General features: G+C 39.8%; 1 protein-coding gene across 1 annotated transcript; it reads right to left on the reverse strand.

Moving 5' to 3' along the window:
* Positions 1 to 2,020: 2,020 nt before the first annotated feature.
* LOC139469104 (probable flavin-containing monoamine oxidase A) lies at positions 2,021 to 12,705 on the reverse strand. Its single transcript, XM_071251233.1, has 11 exons — positions 12,485 to 12,705; positions 11,802 to 11,889; positions 11,199 to 11,373; positions 10,457 to 10,571; positions 8,336 to 8,493; positions 7,995 to 8,084; positions 6,151 to 6,238; positions 4,912 to 5,012; positions 4,316 to 4,495; positions 3,061 to 3,248; positions 2,021 to 2,323 (listed from the first exon to the last, which is right to left on the reverse strand). Exons 1-11 carry the CDS (start codon positions 12,600 to 12,602, stop codon positions 2,044 to 2,046), a joined length of 1,581 nt encoding a protein of 526 aa, XP_071107334.1. The 5' UTR covers positions 12,603 to 12,705; the 3' UTR covers positions 2,021 to 2,043.
* Between the last annotated feature and the right edge of the window lie 5,287 nt (positions 12,706 to 17,992).

Here is a 17,992-nt window from a genome sequence, read left to right on the forward strand (position 1 = left end):
ACCTGATATGAAATACTATTCAAATAAATGAATTCATATAAAGTCTAAATCATATGAATGTGTAAAACAATGCTGAACTGGACATAAATTTTCAGTACATACATAAAGGGAAACAGACACATCACTGTTTTTCCAGCAATATACATAAAATATATCTGTAGAAACTCAACACATAAATGGTACCATCCATAACATACTAATGCCAGCTAGAAATCAGTACTAATAATTGCATTTACTATGTACTATACTACTTCATGGAGGAATAACAGATACAGATCTGATTGGTGTGATTTGTGTGATTTGAAAAAATACTATGTCTATGTAATTCATGCCCGACATCTCATTTGGTACCGACAGCGCATGAAATTCTCAATAACAGCCACAAATCTGAAACACACAATGTTTATCGTCATGGTGAAATACAAAGTTACCAGCACTAGTTTTCCGAAGCACTCTCTCTTTCACCTGGAAAAGGCTAGTGGGAACCAATTCTAACCCGGAATCCCCACAAGGCCGTATGAGGGAATCACCTACTTCCCGTCTTGATACAGAATATAATCATCAATGTTTAATATTGTCACGTGTTAAATCATGAAAAATTGGCACATCACTTAAATTAAATTAAATTAAGAATTTGTATAGCACATTTTTCAATTAACACCTGTTCAAATGTGCTTAGACCATGATTGATCTAGTCAAAGGCTGTCTTGAAGAGACAGGTTTTGAGTGTCTTTTGATTTTTTCAGCTTTTCTGTTTCTCGATTTCTTGTAGCCGATTGTTCCATAGCAATGGGCCAACATGTTGAAATGACCTATTGCCACATGTTTTTGTATGTGATTGTGGCACCACTAGCAGATGTTGATGGTGGATATATTCAATATCTTGGGTTATTAAATACAAATTTGACAGTAGCATACATTGAGCCTCCTAAATCAAGACTCCACTTATTTGCACATAACTAGGAAATTAGCAGCCAAAGGCTCTCAAGCATGACTTACTATTTTCTTTCATATTTGCGAAAATACCTCACAATAAAAAAGGCGGATCAATAAGAACACACAAAACACATGACTATTTCATACAGATCCACTTGAACGTCTAGTTCAGGTGAGCTAACAGAAGAAAATTTTCATTTTCAACAAACTGGTCATGGATTGCTAGAGCTAATCAAAACAAACAAAAGACACTCTTGCTGAGGAGACATTTCTTCAATGACTAATCTTGCTAATATGAATGAAACGATAAAATTTAAGGCTGAGTTTTTTTTCAATTACCAAATTTTGTAAAAGGAAAAAAAATAAAATTTTGAGACCAGTCTTCCAAACTATTTTGTGAACCACTTTCAGTGACCAAAAAACTGCCAAGCAGGTAAATATTAGAAGGGAACTAACTGACTGTTCATTTCAAAATGACATTTCAACGGAACCATGACAAATATATGTACATATCCTGAATTCCAACACGGGGGATTTAAACATATGATTCAGTGAAATAATAAAGAAATTAGTTAGTGAATTTTACAAAACAATAACTGCACACCAAAATCCTGTTAACCTGGATGACACTCTTCATACAGAAGCCATCATGATGAACAGATTTTGGGTTTAACAAATCATTATCAGATAGTAATTTTAGTATTATTAATATTGACATCGTCAGCTTCAATCTTTAGAAAAAGATGTCCAATTCTGCTATTGTCTATTGACATCAGTTTAGCAGAGTGTAGTGTTAATATATGGACTATTACTGGCTGAGGTTAACAGACCAAACAGATGTTCGCCCAACTCAGGCTTCAGACTAGTGGTTGTAGTCGCAGGCTGCAGCAGTATTTGTCTGGGAGACTGAGTTTCCAGAATAACAGGGTCCAGACTATCCAGGGGTCCCTGTGCACATACTGCTACAACTACAGGTGAAATATTGTGACAAATATGTGACAAGTCTTTGAGGCATGCTGTCAACACTGATTCATACAAACTACCTATGTTCATAAAAGAATGGTAATCACAGTACAAACATATACACATTGTAAAATCCATACGATATCACTTTGGGCTTATCAATGACAAAATGGCTCCTCTTTTGGACACAGCAAATCCCATTGCAACACACACTCCAAGACAAAGTGTCAGTTTTATCCAGGGAACATTAGCCTTGATCTTTGGGGTTATGATCCGAGAGGCATAAAGGTCATGGTCATCCTGTGATACAAGGTCAGGGTGAATCTGAGACAGAACTTCGATGGCGGTGCGGTATCCGGCCTGCACAGCTCCACTCATATACCCACACCACTGAGTCGCCGTCTCTGTGCCGGCAAAGTGGACCCTGGAACAGAGTGGTACAAAGGTGGTACAAGGCGGTACAAACATTATCTTTATATCAATAATTTCAGTAACACTTGGGGGATCTTGAGTCAGACCCAGCAGACAATGTTAACTAAATTGAGGATTGGGTGGTCAGTCTTAGGCAAATACTTAGTCTCTGAAAACAAAAACTTTTGACAGAAACAAACAACTCCATCTAAATTGAAGAGGACTCCCAGTGAGATGGAAGATTCAGTGGAAACTCTAGAAGGCTGAGTGGAAGGGGAAACTCTGGTTAACGGACTGAGACAGACTAGACCAATCTCTGTGACCTTCAAGTGTTGTTTGCGTACAAAAGATATACATTATATTCTGTAAAACTTCATGTCTTGATTTAATTCAACTTATGAACAATAACTGCAGTATTTAGGAACTGACAGGATATAGATATTTATAGATATATAAAATAGATCACTGCAAACATTTCACTTGAATGAAGAAGTGTATTTTGATATTTTCTTGCAATATGAGTTTCAAGATGGTCTAAGAGTAAATATAACCATTAAATCAATATATATAATTTTGTAATTGATATTTGATAAAACCATCTCACCCTCATGTCTCTTGATACTTAATATCACAGACTCACCAAGAAAGATCGGAAGCCAACTGCAAGCCTCAGACTTCAGTTACTTTATCATCTTGTGTTGATGTAGTTGATACAAAAAGATGTTCTGGAGAGATTCTCCATCCACTAACCTGTTCACTGGCTCCCTGAGTCCTGCAGCGAAGTATTGCATGGCTCCTGTCCCCAGACAGCAGACCGGGCCACCCCTGGTGTATGGCTCAACATTCCAGTCCTTCTCCTGGTACTCCAACACCTCCAGGGCTGACTGGCCAAAATACGTGGATAGTTGATGCAACACACAGTGTTGCCGATCTACTGCCTGTGTAACACACCACATATACGATGTCACCTCGATGGATAGTCTAACAAAGTTTTACCCATAAGCAGCAAAAGTTTGTACATATGAAGAAACAGAGTTTAGGCTTGGCAGATAAGCCATCAATCGTGTGAGCAATTGGAATTATGAGATGAGGTGAGGTGAAATTGGGTTTAACGTCACGTCCAGGAATATTGCACTTATATAGCGACATGCATGTGAGTGGCTGCTTGTACTAGTCTGGACTGATGCCGATTTATAGTTCTAACTCACTGAGATACCATGCTGCAGTTTAACATGAATACCCCACTCAGACACATTATACTGACTCCGAGCCGACCAGACAGGGTAACAACAAGTAACATCTTTTAACATCTTTTGGTATGAACGTGGCCTGGGATCAAACCCCAGACTTTCCGCTCTCCGGGTTGACACTCTACCACTTGACCACGGAGGTGGTCAATTATGAGATGAAATAAATATTCATTTTTGAAATATGTCATTGTGAATACAGGGGAATCCGAACTCCCCAGTCACTTTCTTATTGGAACACAGTTGAGCTGACTGAGTTCAGAAGGATAAGAGTGAATACAATTGTGTGCCAGAGACTGGGATGAGAAAGCCATGTAGGAAAAGGTAGCCATCTTGTGCTCAGTCCATCTGCTGCACAATCACAATATGAGGACAATATCCTGCTATTTTCAGCATACATGTTTATCTACCCATATGTCCGCGTACAAAGTGTTTATATACAAACAGCCATGATGGTGAACAAAGTACAAAGTCCTTTTGTCTGTTTCTGTGACTACAGTGTTCCCTCGTTATTGCACTCATCAATATAGCGCTAACTCCATTATAGCGTGTGGTAAAGCATGGCTCCCAAAATTTACTAACATTTTCAATAAAAAAAAATCAAGTTTTTCAATGACACGATGTTTTCCCCCATCTCAGAAAACATTTTCAGCTGATCACCGCGATCACGTAACACCAGAATTACCAGTCAACAAATCTGAAGTACGCATTTTAACCCAACAAAGGGTAGCGCTGTAGCGAGGGATCACTGTACTCACACTAGTTGCTGCCCACTGTACTGCTTGATGTCCTCCCAGGAACCCCACGAGAGCTGGATTCCCTTTAGGAGACGTAGCATCATAAACAATGCACAGGGGCCCTGAATCACAACACGGTAACAACGATGGGCCTCCATTAGACACTGCCTCGCCAGACTGACCCTGTTCTCGCCAAAAAGCCTACGGAATAGAAAACGGTTTGTTAAGATATTTCTTGGTTAGACATCTATAAGAATATAAATTACTGTTCTGAAAATCGATTCTGCAAGGTAGTTTACTAGTCACATCAGTTTTGGGTTGTCTGTATATATTCACATATGATATTCAAGTTTTGACTTCAAAAAGCCTTGCTATTATATATCCTGCATGTTAGATTGATGATCGATCCTTACCATCCTGTATTTTATAATGATGACGGATCCTTACCCTCCTGTATGTTACACTGATGATGGATGCTTACCCTCCTGTGTGTTATACTGATGATGGATCCTTACCATCCTGTTTGTTATACTGATGATGGGTGCTTACCCTCCTGTGCGTTATACTGATGATGGATGCTTACCCTCCTGTGTTTTATACTGATGATGGATCCTTACCGTCCTGTATGTTATGATGACCTTGATCATGTTACCCAGGGGCATCCTCTTGATTAGCTCCTGTTTTTGTGGGGGCAGTAGAGGGTGGAAGTCTATGTGACCTGTAGGGGACACAATGAAAATTGTGATGTACAAACTACAGCCTTATCATTTACATACTGCTGAATCACCTGTCTGCTGTCCATTTTCCTCAATGGCATTTCCAGATATCGGTTGTAGGCATGCTGTTTGGGAGAGGCATGACACTGACATGATGACATGTGGCATCCAACACTTGGCTCTTGGGAGCCTGCAGTTTCCCGAGGCAAGGGCATTAGCTGACTATAAAAGTCCAGTTTCCAACCTTGCAGAACTAGGCTGCAATTTCCGAGCTATTACAACTTATGTCCCTTCTGTGACCCTCCTATTGACCAGTTAGATTCCATCTCTCTATCACTTTTTCTTCAAACAAAATCACTTGAGCACATAATTTAAAAATATGTAAAGATTTGCAAAATATCTGTTGACGCCCAGTTGGCTATACACATGCTTTGCAAATCTAGTAGTCAAATGAAATCTGCACATTGAAATCCATGTTGTTTACAAACCAGATGTCTAGATCGTAACACTAATTTAATTGGACTATGTATAGACTCGTTAGTCCAGCCAAAATATAACTCAGGAATCCCAGCCTAGTTTGGCAAGGATGGAATCTGGACTTTTGTAGTTACCTCCCTTGCCTCAGAAAGATGGGAAACTGGATGGACTGTTCTAGTCAGTTACCTCCCTTGCCTCAGGAAGATGGGAAAGTGGACTTTTATAGTCAGTTACTTCCCTTGCCTTGGGAAGATGTTGCGCTATGGAGCAGAACAAGTACCAAGTAACAAGAACATTAATGGACTGAGTTTCACTATTCTATTTTGACTGCATCTCTAAGATTAGTATTTAGTTGTTTTTTTAATTAATATAAAACGGATATATATCTGTTGTTTCACCCAAAAGTCAGCAGTATTCCATGTCTACATCATGTTGGCATGTTATTATTCAAGTCTACACCATGGGATTCTGTTCTCTGGAGGTTGCCAAGCCTCATCAGTCACCATGGGAACCTGGCTTTCTGGTAGTGAAGTCAAATAGGACTAAAATATCATCATCAAAGCAACGATGTGCAAAACTGTTTATGATTTGGAAGGGAGGTTCTGTTAATAATTGCTCAATTCTTTTGTTGGGAGACATCTGTCAACCACGCTAGTTGCTCACCGAGGGCAGGTGGCGGCACGGCACAGATCACCCTCTTACACTCGTACTTGTGACCGGGAACAGTCTTCACAGTGACACCTGTCTCGTTCTGAAACACAAATCAGTAGACTAGTCTTGTATACAAATCATCTAGCAGAGGTTCATGACGTGTGGGGGTCAGGAATGAAAGTCGGTGATATATAAGTTCTGATTCTATCCAATAGGAAACATATTATATGCAATCAAACACATAGGTGTTGCAACATATACATAAATGTTTTTGTTGTTGTTTTTTCTGATATTTCACAATTGTACAAAATATGTTAAGATCTTTTTGACATTCAATATTTCTTGGTAGCTGAATGCTACAAACTCAAAAAGCAAGCCTACACTTGTTAGCTGGTACCAGAGATGCTATCAGACAGGGTGGTCTGTACCCAGTAGACCATGACAACCCATCCACATTAACACTGACAGTCCAACCCCCACCAAAGCCACAGTGTTGAGAGACAGTGCCACACATTAATCAGCACCTGAGACACTATCTAACAGGACACCCCTTCGACCACCAATACATGGTGGACAGTGAGCCGAAAGTGAGCTCCAAAAACTGCTTCTCCCCAAAACACAGTTCTCCAGCACACGGGGGCCCTACCCTACACCCACTGATACTGAGTAGACCGAGGGATGAAAACAACCCATCAATGTCAACTTTAGCAGTTCATCATAGATTTACAGAAACCTATGCAGGAAGTCTTAGAATATGAGAATGTCCTGACATTATACATGAAAAGTCTTGACATTACATTATACCAAGATTGTATGTACCTGGTCCACCTACCTGTATGACAGAGGGCACAGGTCCACCTACCTGTATGACAGGGGGGACAGGTCCACCTACCTGTATGATAGAGGACACTGGTCCACCTACCTGTATGACAGAGGGATCGGGGCCACCTACCTGTATGACAGAGGGAACAGGTCCACCTACCTGTATGATAGAGGACACTGGTCCACCTACCTGTATGACAGAGGGATCGGGGCCACCTACCTGTATGACAGAGGGGACACTGGTCCACCTACCTGTATGATGGAGGACGCTGGTCCACCTACCTGTATGATGGAGGACACTGGTCAACCTGCCTGTATGACAGAGGGATCGGGGCCACCTACCTGTATGATAGAGGACACTGGTCCACCTACCTGTATGACAGAGGGATCGGGGCCACCTACCTGTATGACAGAGGGGACACTGGTCCACCTACCTGTATGATGGAGGACGCTGGTCCACCTACCTGTATGATGGAGGACACTGGTCAACCTGCCTGTATGACAGAAGGATCGGGGCCACCTACCTGTATGATAGAGGACACTGGTCCACCTACCTGTATGATAGAGGACACTGGTCCACCTACCTGTATGATAGAGGGTACTGGTCCACCTACCTGTATGATAGAGGACACTGGTCCATCTACCTGTATGATGGAGGACACTGGTCCACCTACCTGTATGATGGAGGACACTGGTCCACCTACCTGTATGATAGAGGACACTGGTCCACCTGCCTGTATGATAGAGGACACTGGTCCACCTAGCTGTATGATAGAGTACACTGGTCCACCTACCTGTATGATAGAAGACACTGGTCCACCTACCTGTATGATAGAGGACACTGGTCCACCTACCTGTATGATAGAGGACACTGGTCCACCTAGCTGTATGATAGAGGCTACTGGTCCACCTAGCTGTATGATAGAGGACACTGGTCCACCTACCTGTATGATAGAGGACATTGGTCCACCTACCTGTATGATAGAGGATACTGGTCCACCTACCTGTATGATAGAGGACACTGGTCCACCTACCTGTATGATAGAGGACACTGGTTCATCCAGGTTGACATTCATGGCTCCCACGGTGGACACCATGCGCTGTGAGACCTGCTGTGAACCACCCTGAAGGAAGGAATAATAATGATAACATAGATCACTGATCAGAATTAAATGTTTCACTGCAGGATCAACTTGAACTCTAGATACTTTACATATTCTGAAGTAAGCAAGCAAGTGTGTCTGGTTTGACATGGTCTTCAACAGTATATCAGTTTTATCATGTCAGTTCGAAGTGGAAGGAAAGCCCTCACCAATGCAGGGCTTTTACATCAGCCACATGCATATCATACTGTACGATGAACAAAAGCAGGTACCTGTATCTTGAACTCCTGGGCCGTGAACTCTGTGGCTTCGACAAGGTTCTTGATACCATCAGCTGCGCTCACGTACATTAAGTAGAACAATAAAGACACTTGTGTCGTCTCAATTCCCATCATGCAACGTCCAGCAGATTCAACTGCTTCCTTAGCACCTGTGTGAGGGAGTGAATGAGTTAGTGACACAGTGAGTCAAAATATGAAGTCACTTGGGGAGAATTTCAGCTGTATTTTGACTAGAATATGCAATACATTTATACTTATAAAACCTGTTGACAAGAAAGTATAATAACCTGCAATTTATCACAGATTACCATTTAAAACCAAATTTAAAACTGCAAAATGACAATAAATCATTCAGGTTATAGATCACTGGAGACCAAAGATAAGCCACATTACTGCATTTTCCCGAGGCAAGCGAGTAAACTGACTATCAAAGTCCAGTTTCCACCCTTGCCGAACTAGGCTGTTATTATGGAGTTACAGTTTGGCTGGACTAACAAGTCCATGCATAGTCCAATCAAAATCGTGCTACGAAATCGAATTCCGGTTTTTAAACTGTCGTGCAGATTTCGGTCGATTGCAGGATTTGCAAAGCATATGTACCCCAACTCATTGTCAACAGATATTTTTCAATTTTTTTTATGTTTTTAATCAAAGTGCTCAAGTGATTTGGTGCACTTCGCGATGTAAGGCCCTGTTTTATCACAATATAGATCTTGAGCTTTGATCAGATTATCTTGACTGGCCGCCGCCATTTTGTTTAAAGACAAATGCAAATGATACGAGAGGTGGAAGTTGAATGGTCCATAGGAGAGGCTTAGAAGGGACATAACGCATAATAATTACTGGTGGCGCTATGATTGAGCCCAGGAATTCCAGCCTAGTTCGGCAAGGGTGGGAACTGGACTTTTAAAGTCAGTTAACTCTCTTGCCCCGGGAAGATGCATTACTGGGGACTGCGAGGACTTTTTGTAGCCCAGTAGAATGTACTGTTAGAAAAACTATCCCGTAATTAAACTTCAGAACAAATATACTACAACTAAAACAGTCCCAGCCATGACAATATTGTGAATTAGTGGAACTACCAGTTCATGGAATAATATAACTCAGTACATGTATAACATGAGCATGTTAAGTAACAACATTCCAAATGAAATGTTGGCTTGGAACAAATGTACGGACAACTTGGTGCAGTGAACCATGACCAGTTTTGTATTTATTTGCAGTTCTTTTGGGACATAGTGGGGTTAAAAAGAAAGAGAACATCTCTCATATAACCAGACATTTGACACTTATGTGAATTTGTAATTTGAATTTGTTGTAATTCTTAATCTTAAAGAAATTCAATGATCAGAAAGTCTTCAGCCCAGTTAATCCCCATACCCTTCACATCGTCAGAAACTGGTTTTTTTTAGTATTATATTAACCGCAGTAAGCACATGTACACTTACTAAAACCATACACAAGAAGCTAAATTTGTGGTCTGATATCAAGTGGTAGTGAACAAACTTACTTCAAACTTAGGTAAAACTAAAACTTTTTGATAATGGTTGTAAGGCAATTATAGCCCCCTTTTTCACTGCAAGTTTCTACCAACTCATGTACATGTGTGCTTTGTTTGTTTGTTTGTTTGTTGTTTGACGCCTCACTCATCAATATTCCAGCTATATGACGGCGGTCTGTAAATAATCGAGTCTGGACCAGACATTCCAGTGATAGACATCATGAGCATCGATCCACACAATTGGGATACGATGACATGCATCAACCAAGTCATCGAGTCTGACCACCCAATGTTGTTAGTCCCCTCTTACGACAAGCAGTCGCCTTTTACGACAGTCCTCAGCAGGAGGAGCTTACAGATAGGTTTAGAAATCAGCTTAATGGAGCGGAGTTCTCAATACAGCAAATATAGTATTTGTCTTGGATAAAGGACAATATGACAAATAAGAACATGATCACAATTACTGCTGCCTTTGAGTACGGTCTTGTTAGTTACTGTTGTTTAGTATACCTTGTTTCTCATCATTGTGGTTGGAGAAATAGATATTACAAGGAATTGAGTCTTTTAGTTCAGTTGTAGAGAAAAGGTGAAAAAATTAGAATCATTGCCACCTTTTGTCCACATAGTCTGTTGAATGAAGGTATCCATGGTGATGGCGTCCCACTCTGCAGCGTGCCGACACAACCAGGGGTCCTCCACATTCACCTCTCTACGCAGCTCATCAATCTGTTGGAAATACAGGCAAATGTAATTTTTTTTAAATGAGCATTTCTAGTTAAATGCAATGTTTTTATACTTACCTGACGCTACACAGTGCTATAGGTGTAGCGTCAGGTAAGGTAAAAACTCTATTTCATATTTTTAAATCTATTTTTCAACATTTTGTAACCTTAGATCTATCCATATTTTACCATCCTCTCAATTACTGATGAATTTTTAAAAAAAGGTATAGGTAACCCTATCATTAAAGGTGCCACAATTTGCTTTGCAGAGTTGCTTCCCTTAGGCATACCAGAAATCTATGATCCGAGACTGAAATCTGTGATTTGCCCTGGGATTATGCTTCTAGGTTTGTCAACAGAAACTAGAACTTACACATTATTAAACTAAAGATTTATCACAAATAAATGTTTTTCCATTATTAAAAAAAAAGAAATTAAATTATATTTTAACGCCATGAACTAATCTCAGTATAAGTATAATGCTAGTAATCCTCCTGAAGTTTTAGTATCTTCCCATCATAAGTTTCAGATAAGAAATAAACAGACAGACGACCAGGCCAACATGCCATGCCATAAGCTCACCTACACCATGTGTTCTGACAGGTGAGCTAAAGAAAATGCCTATCTCTACCTTGTTTATGAACCGCTGAAGATCAATAAGAGCTAGGACAGAGAGCGAGGGGATATCAGACTTGTAGGAGCTGATGGTGTGGTCAGCGAGCTGCATGAACTTGATGCCCTGGAGGAACTGGGGGTAGATCTTGAGCTGGAGCTCCTCTAGGAGGGCCATGATGTGGGGCTGGCATCTGGGGACAAGATGCAGATAGACGTTACCTATATGTCAGTAGAAGAAGTTATGCAATGTCTCATTTGCATCTGATATACATCTCTAAATTCTTCAATGCTGAAATCAAAACATTTTTGCTTGTTTTTTTTTTCTATAAATATCCATGACTCTCCAAATTGTGCTCACACATATGCCGGCAGTCATGGTGACTCTCAGTTTCCATTGGCTACTTGAAACCTGAATCAAAACATAAACTCCTCCCAAAAAAACATGCAATGTCGTCCCATACGCTATATATTTCATTGAAATCTCCAAAGTGGAAGTCAGGGAAAATTTCCATCCATTAATTAATGTATACATACACAGTGATCAGACCAAAAAAATTTGACCGAGATCAGTCCAGTAATCGGAAACATGTCAGTTGTTTTATGCTTAATCTGTTCTCACCTTCCAACCCACTGACCACCAAGGTCCCAGTGGTCAGTCCCTGAGGCAGCCTTCATGGGGACAGTTTGCGTCCGACCACCCACGCGATCTAAGTTGACAAATAAAACTCATAAACGCACGCATATTACTGTAATTATTCTTGGTTATTCACAAGAAAAATATAACAGTTCTTCAAAATAATCTACAATTAATAATCATAATAGAAGATCAACATTATGTGTTTTCAGACTTGCATATGTCATTGAGTATTTGATGCCTTTAGCAAGAGGTTTCAAATGCAAAACATAGGTTAACTTCCTTGGTCATAATTTGTAATACGCTGGACAGACATAAACATTACAGACACAAGTTCTCAGCTAGAGCGTGCAAAATTGCTCAAGATCTCACACTGACATAATTTATTATGCATTGTAACAGAAAGGAATGCTTTCATATAACAGCACAATTACAGATATATTATCGTAGGAAAATGGTAGTTTTTCATTTTAGTATCTGGTCGCAATTGCAATAAACAAGATCATGTTCAAAGTACTTCATTAACATATATAATTTTCATTTTCCTTACTCTGTTGTAGTATTTTTAAATAGAAAGCAAAGTTTAGGTAGATAGTTGCAGGCCGTTACATACAATGAAATTACGTATAATTTCTACGGAGCAGCATCACTATAAGTTTAGGGATAACCTTTGGCCTCCAAGACAACAACGTGCAGACTTTGGTCCTTCTTTTTGAGGCGGTAGGCAGCTGCCATTCCCGATATGCCAGCCCCGACGACAACAACGTCACATTTAGTCGTGGACATTGTGACACTGTGTGTGCAGCACCAACTATCGATTAAGTTGACAGTGGCAGATAAAGGCAATATCAATGCATTGGTGTGACCGTGTCCACTTCCTCAAAGTCCATCGTCAAACTTTAGGGCAGATAACTCTAAGTAATTGTTGCCTTGATAAAGTGTGTTGGTAGGGGGGCCATACGTGGCACACGTCAAATGTCCGATAAAATAAATGCTGAGGTAGAAAAACGAACACCACTTCTCACTTTACTCCACGATGAAGAAATATATATACTTATACATTCACTTAGGAGCCAAGTATTATGAAATTCCAATACTTTTGAATATTAAGATATGTTCATTATTCATAACTTGTCGATGTATACTTATTACAGTCAAAATGACTGAAATGTCCACTTAGGCAATTTACAGATTGACTAAATATTTTAGTAATTTTACAAATTGACTGAAAAATCTGTCCATATATTTGTTATTATAATGAATTCCAAACATTTTGATGTTTAATTTCATCACCCAGTTACTGAACACTGAGAGGATCAAAAGAAAACAAAAGTCAATGTATATTTGTGTGTGTCTTCTAATCCTATCATAATTAGTCTGTTGTGATTTTTTAAAAGTTGCAATTCAGAACATTGTACGTTTTTCTTAGATAACATTCTTTTGACTTCTCGTCTTCTCAGGGTCGTATTTATAGAGAGTGTCATATTTTGGGCGTGATGGCTGGAAAACCACCAGACTTCCCTGTCGTAAGCAAATGACCAAATATTGCATAAATCTATTTACTAGTGTCTCCAGTATATAGTATGGTTTCGTTGCTGTATGCTTAAGTCTATTTTGTAGCTTATGCTGATATTCTATATGAAATATATACATATAGACAATAGATTATTATCATCGGAGGTATCAGTTGACTTCGTCTACGACACATATTAACATAAACTGTCGCATATGTTTTGTTTCTCGTTACTGGAGTATATCAGTTACATATCGCACATGTAGCATATATACTGGAGTATATCAATTACATATTGTATATGCAGCATATACTCGAATATATCAAAAACATATCGTACAAGCAGCATATACTGAAGTATATCAATTGCATATCGTACATGCAGCATATACTGGAGTATGTCAATTACATATCCTACATTTAGCATATACTGGGGTATATCAATTACATATCGTACATGTAGCATATACTGGAGATTCGGTCTAATATGAAACTTGGTTTGTCTGCACGATATCCGCTCTCGTGGATTTCACAAAAGTGGTAATCAACTGCGACCTGCGACATATTGGTTTCCTCCAACATCAAGCTGACACGCCGTGATGCATCTGATATACCATTCTGAGCAGCGTTAAACCCAACTCACTCTCTTACTTTGCCAGTTACAACTGTTGCGATCCGATGTGTATTATATACACAAACAAACGCACAAAACCGGATTATGAATAGGACATCTTCACATTCAACCTTGATGCGAAACACTGTCTTAAAAATGATGCGAAACACTGTCTTAAAAATCTTCCGAGATAACGCGTGAATCTCACACCCAGTGATATAACTGGTACGGCTAACTCATTAATTATCAAATTACCTATTTTCAAATTCATTTGATAAGACCCGTGAAGATCCGGGGTAGAATAGCTCTTCAGCTACCCATGCTGGCCTTAGAAGGTGAGTGAGTGAGTGAGTGAGTGAGTTGGGTTTAACGCCGCTTTTAACAGTATTCCAGTTATATCGCTGCGTGTCAGCTTAATGTGGGAGGAAAGCCCGAAGTGATGCAGGTCTAAGACGTTTACCACTCCGGTGAAACCCACGAGCGCGGGTATGGTGCAGACAAACCTAGAAACATAATCGGGGCGAACCGGGATTCGATCCCACAATCATAGGTTTCTGGCGTGCCCAAGGGACGCAACTCTGCACAGCGAATCGCGGCGCCTTAGAAGACTGGGCCACCCGTGCCCCCCGTAGAAGGTGAGGGGAGGTGAAATGTTGTGAAAAGTTGTGTCCAAGATTATTGCAAGATTAATTACCTTTTCCCGTTGACGACAATAACATTATAGATGTTTTCATTATCCAAAAACAATTTCAGAGTTCGATGCGGCGCTTTTGTGGAAACAAGAATTGATTTTGTTTTGCTGGGATTACAGTTTGTATAGAATTAGCCAGTCGTGAACCCTTTCATTAATTTTGTTTAAATTGCTATTCATAGTAGTGTCTGTATATTCAATGTTATTAGATGATATGCCCAGGGATGTTTCGTCGTAAAATAATCTTTTTGAACAGTTCAATTTATCAGTAATATCATTGATGCAACAATGCACGTGGTGGAAGGACAAAGACTCGTCAGTCACTCACAGGAACATTTCCGATAACTGTCATACCAATACTTGGAACTTACTGTAACTTTGATATTGTCAATATATCTTTCGTTTTTACAGTATACACAGGGAAGACCTTTCAAAGCCTCAATTCTGCCAGAGGTGAGAGAGAACATTTTCGATCTGTAAGTCGAAAGTTAAAAATATCCGCGTTTTGTGTTTATAAATTAGACTTCTTTATCGGTGTTGTTTTTGTCCCCAAACAGCATTCATTCACAAATATCGTTCCAGCTCGCGGCCTTTGTTAGCCGGAAGACAGGCCTGAAGGATGCCAAGAAGCGGGATGGAGATGTGGAGAATGCAGGAAGTCTTAGCCTGGTCGTCTACAGCTCGACAGGTGAGCAGTTCAACTCGGTAACGCCATCACTTGTAGGTCGGGAAAATATACACACATACTCAGATACATTACGAAATGAGTTTAACACGTTTGGGAATTTTCAGTATATTGGAATGTTTATTTAACTATTGACAAATCAAAGTGGTGTAACTATTAGTCACATTGTTGTGGAATTCAGTCTCACAAACCACTGTGTTTGTGAAGGGATGGATTTATGCTGTTTTAAATAGTATTCCAGTCATATCACTGCTTGGGGGCCTATGTCTGGAATCGAACCGGAGTCCTCGGCATGATGAGCTTACTGTTTATCAACTTGGCTACCCCGCAAACCTATGCACCTTTGACATTTTGTAAAGTTCTTGAGTCTTTGTGTTTTTTACCGTCATTTAGTCGCGTGATGTGCTGTTTATTGTCCTCAACCAAATACTTAATTTAACAAGAATAACAGTGAAAAATCAGAATTATTTCATGTCACAACCAGGTCGTACAAATGCTATGAACAATCATTTTTGTGTGAACAGTCATTTTTTGAACATGTACTCCTACACACATATAGTGTATGAAAGATTATAATTCAGAAGAAAAAAGGCTATAAAATATTAGTTGAACATTCAAAGGGGAAATATTGTTTTAAAGATTAAGAAAAGTGCTCACTTTTCCTCTATAAGAGCAAAGAAAACATGTCAAAAACACGTAGCGAATTGTCCCAAATATATTCAGATATGGAAATATGTGATAATTAATGCTAGTGTAAGGATATGAAGACAATAACATTATATAGTTTATGATCAGACCCGTGATGATCCGGGGTAGAATATGTCTTCAGCAACCCATGCTTCCCGTAAAAGGCGACTATGCTTTTCGCAAGATGCGACTAACGGGATCGGGTGGTCAAGCTCGCTGGTTTGGTTGATGCATGTCATCGTATCCCAATTGCATGGATCGATACTGATGATGTCAATCACTGGATTGTCTGGTCCAGACTCTATTACTTACAGACCGATGTCGTATAGCTGGAATATTGCTGAGTGCGGCGTTAAACAACAAACAAAGTTTCCGAACAAGACAGGATATTATTCTTTTGTTTATTAAATTAAATTTTATTTTGTTTTTATAATTTTTTTTATAAATCTCACATCCAGGCCCAGCAGACAGCACGCTGAAGTCTCCAGACACAGATTTATCAACATCCAAGAAGAGAGGACGTTTCTCGAGATTCCGAGCCCTGCTCTCCAGGCTGTGCTGTTGCTGATAGATCTGTGAAGACATGGTCTTTATCTAGTGCTACAAATTTTGTTCCATGTCATTTTTGTCACCCTCGGGATGATATATAAAGTCCTTACATTGTTTTTGTTATTAATCACTAAGAGGGGCCACGTGTGGCCCAGTCGTCTAAGGCGCCGCAAGTCGCTGTGCAGAGTTGCGTCCCTTGGGCGCGCCAGAAACTTATGCATATGGGTTCGAATCCCGGTAAGCCATAATCATGTTTCTAGGTTTTCACCATACCCGTGTTCGTGGGTTTCACCGAAGTGGTTAACGTGGGAGACATGCATCACATCGGGCTTACCTCCCACACTAAGCTGACATGCCGTGATATAACTGGAATACTGTTGAAATCGGTGTTAAACCAAACTCGACCCCCTTTCTATGATGATCCGTTTAGCTTGTCAGATGTTACAGATATGTGGGCACATGGTGCCCCGTTTCTGTGAAGGTCCTGAGAAGATTGAATGGATATTTTGTACAATAACGAAAGAGGAGAGAGAAACAATGGTTTGAATTATGAAATCTAAACATCAGTTGTGTTTTGTACAGACTGATTATGTTATATTGTTATTTGAACGAATAGTTCTTGTCTTTAAAGATTATAACACAAATGTCTTGTTATATAAATATACAAAAATAGAATAAACACTATAAATATCTTTCTTCGCATTTTAGTTGATGTTTAAAGCAAGCAATACAGAGTACCTATGTATGGTTAAGTAGAGGAGCCCTTCATAGTGTTTTATATGAAGATTATATAGTTTTGTTGTGAGAGTTTAAGTCCGGAACTGATGGTTTTTATCAGAGGATGTGGGTTTTAAATCTCATATATCCTGCTTATCATGTTGAATGTAGTATTGTCTTATGACCTATTTGTGTGGATGTCGTATTAACATATAACCTGCTTGTTTAGATGTGGTAGTGTCATATAACCTGCTTGTATCTATGTAACACTGCCATATAAATTGTTTGTGTGGATGTAACATTGTCATATAAGCTGCTCTTGTGTGGATGTCACATTGTCATATGACATTCTTGTCATGTGCGTGTGTGTGTGTGGTTTTACGCCGCTTTTTGCAATATTCCAGCCATATTACGGTGGGGGACACCAGAAATGGGCTTCACACATTGTACCTTCTTGTGTGAATGTAGTATTGTCATATAACCTGCTTATCATAGTGGAGACCCGTGAAGATTCCGGGTAAGAACAGGTCTTCAGCAACCCATGCTTGCCATAAAAAGCGACTATGCTTGTCGTAAAAGGCAAGCTGACTTGGTTGATACATGGCATCGATCCCAATTGCGTGGATCGATGCTCATGTCAATCACTGGATTGTCTGGTCCAGACTCGATTATTTTACAGACCCCCGTCATATAGCTGGAATATTGCTGAGTGCGGCGTTAA

Source organism: Haliotis cracherodii, unplaced genomic scaffold (assembly GCF_022045235.1).
Source record: "Haliotis cracherodii isolate W230 unplaced genomic scaffold, xgHalCrac1.p SCAF_2, whole genome shotgun sequence".
Taxonomy (NCBI): domain Eukaryota; kingdom Metazoa; phylum Mollusca; class Gastropoda; order Lepetellida; family Haliotidae; genus Haliotis; species Haliotis cracherodii.